Source organism: Anarrhichthys ocellatus, unplaced genomic scaffold, assembly GCF_004355925.1.
Source record: "Anarrhichthys ocellatus isolate YVR2014 unplaced genomic scaffold, GSC_Weel_1.0 scaffold42, whole genome shotgun sequence".
Lineage (NCBI taxonomy): Eukaryota > Metazoa > Chordata > Actinopteri > Perciformes > Anarhichadidae > Anarrhichthys > Anarrhichthys ocellatus.
This window is the reverse complement of record NW_022280072.1, coordinates 1,210,719-1,210,931: the sequence shown is the minus strand read 5'-3', so window position 1 is coordinate 1,210,931 and position 213 is coordinate 1,210,719. Positions and strand designations below refer to the sequence as shown.

At 48.4% G+C, this 213-nt stretch overlaps 1 protein-coding gene across 1 annotated transcript in view; it reads right to left on the bottom strand.

Moving 5' to 3' along the window:
- The window catches only part of LOC116394882 (dynein regulatory complex subunit 4-like), a 6,247-nt gene extending 6,066 nt beyond the window's left edge, over positions 1-181 (bottom strand). Inside the window, exon 1 of the mRNA XM_031868248.1 lies at positions 79-181. Coding sequence (XP_031724108.1) covers positions 79-181 — 103 coding nt within the window. The remainder of the gene's footprint in view (positions 1-78) is intronic.
- Between the last annotated feature and the right edge of the window lie 32 nt (positions 182-213).

The following is a 213-nucleotide window of genomic DNA, read 5'->3' as shown; positions in this document are numbered from 1 at the left end:
AGTGGGGTTAATGACTCAAGGGAACTAATTCCTTCACAATATGAGACAAGAGACAGAAAGTGAGAGAGATTTGCACACCTGTGCCTCCTAAGTACACCCTTTCGGCCATTGCAGTGTATGGTCGATCCACAAAGTTGTCGGCTTGTGTCACTATGGCTTCCTTCACCAACGGGAGATACATCCCCTCCTGGTGGCTGCAGCAAAGACTACAAC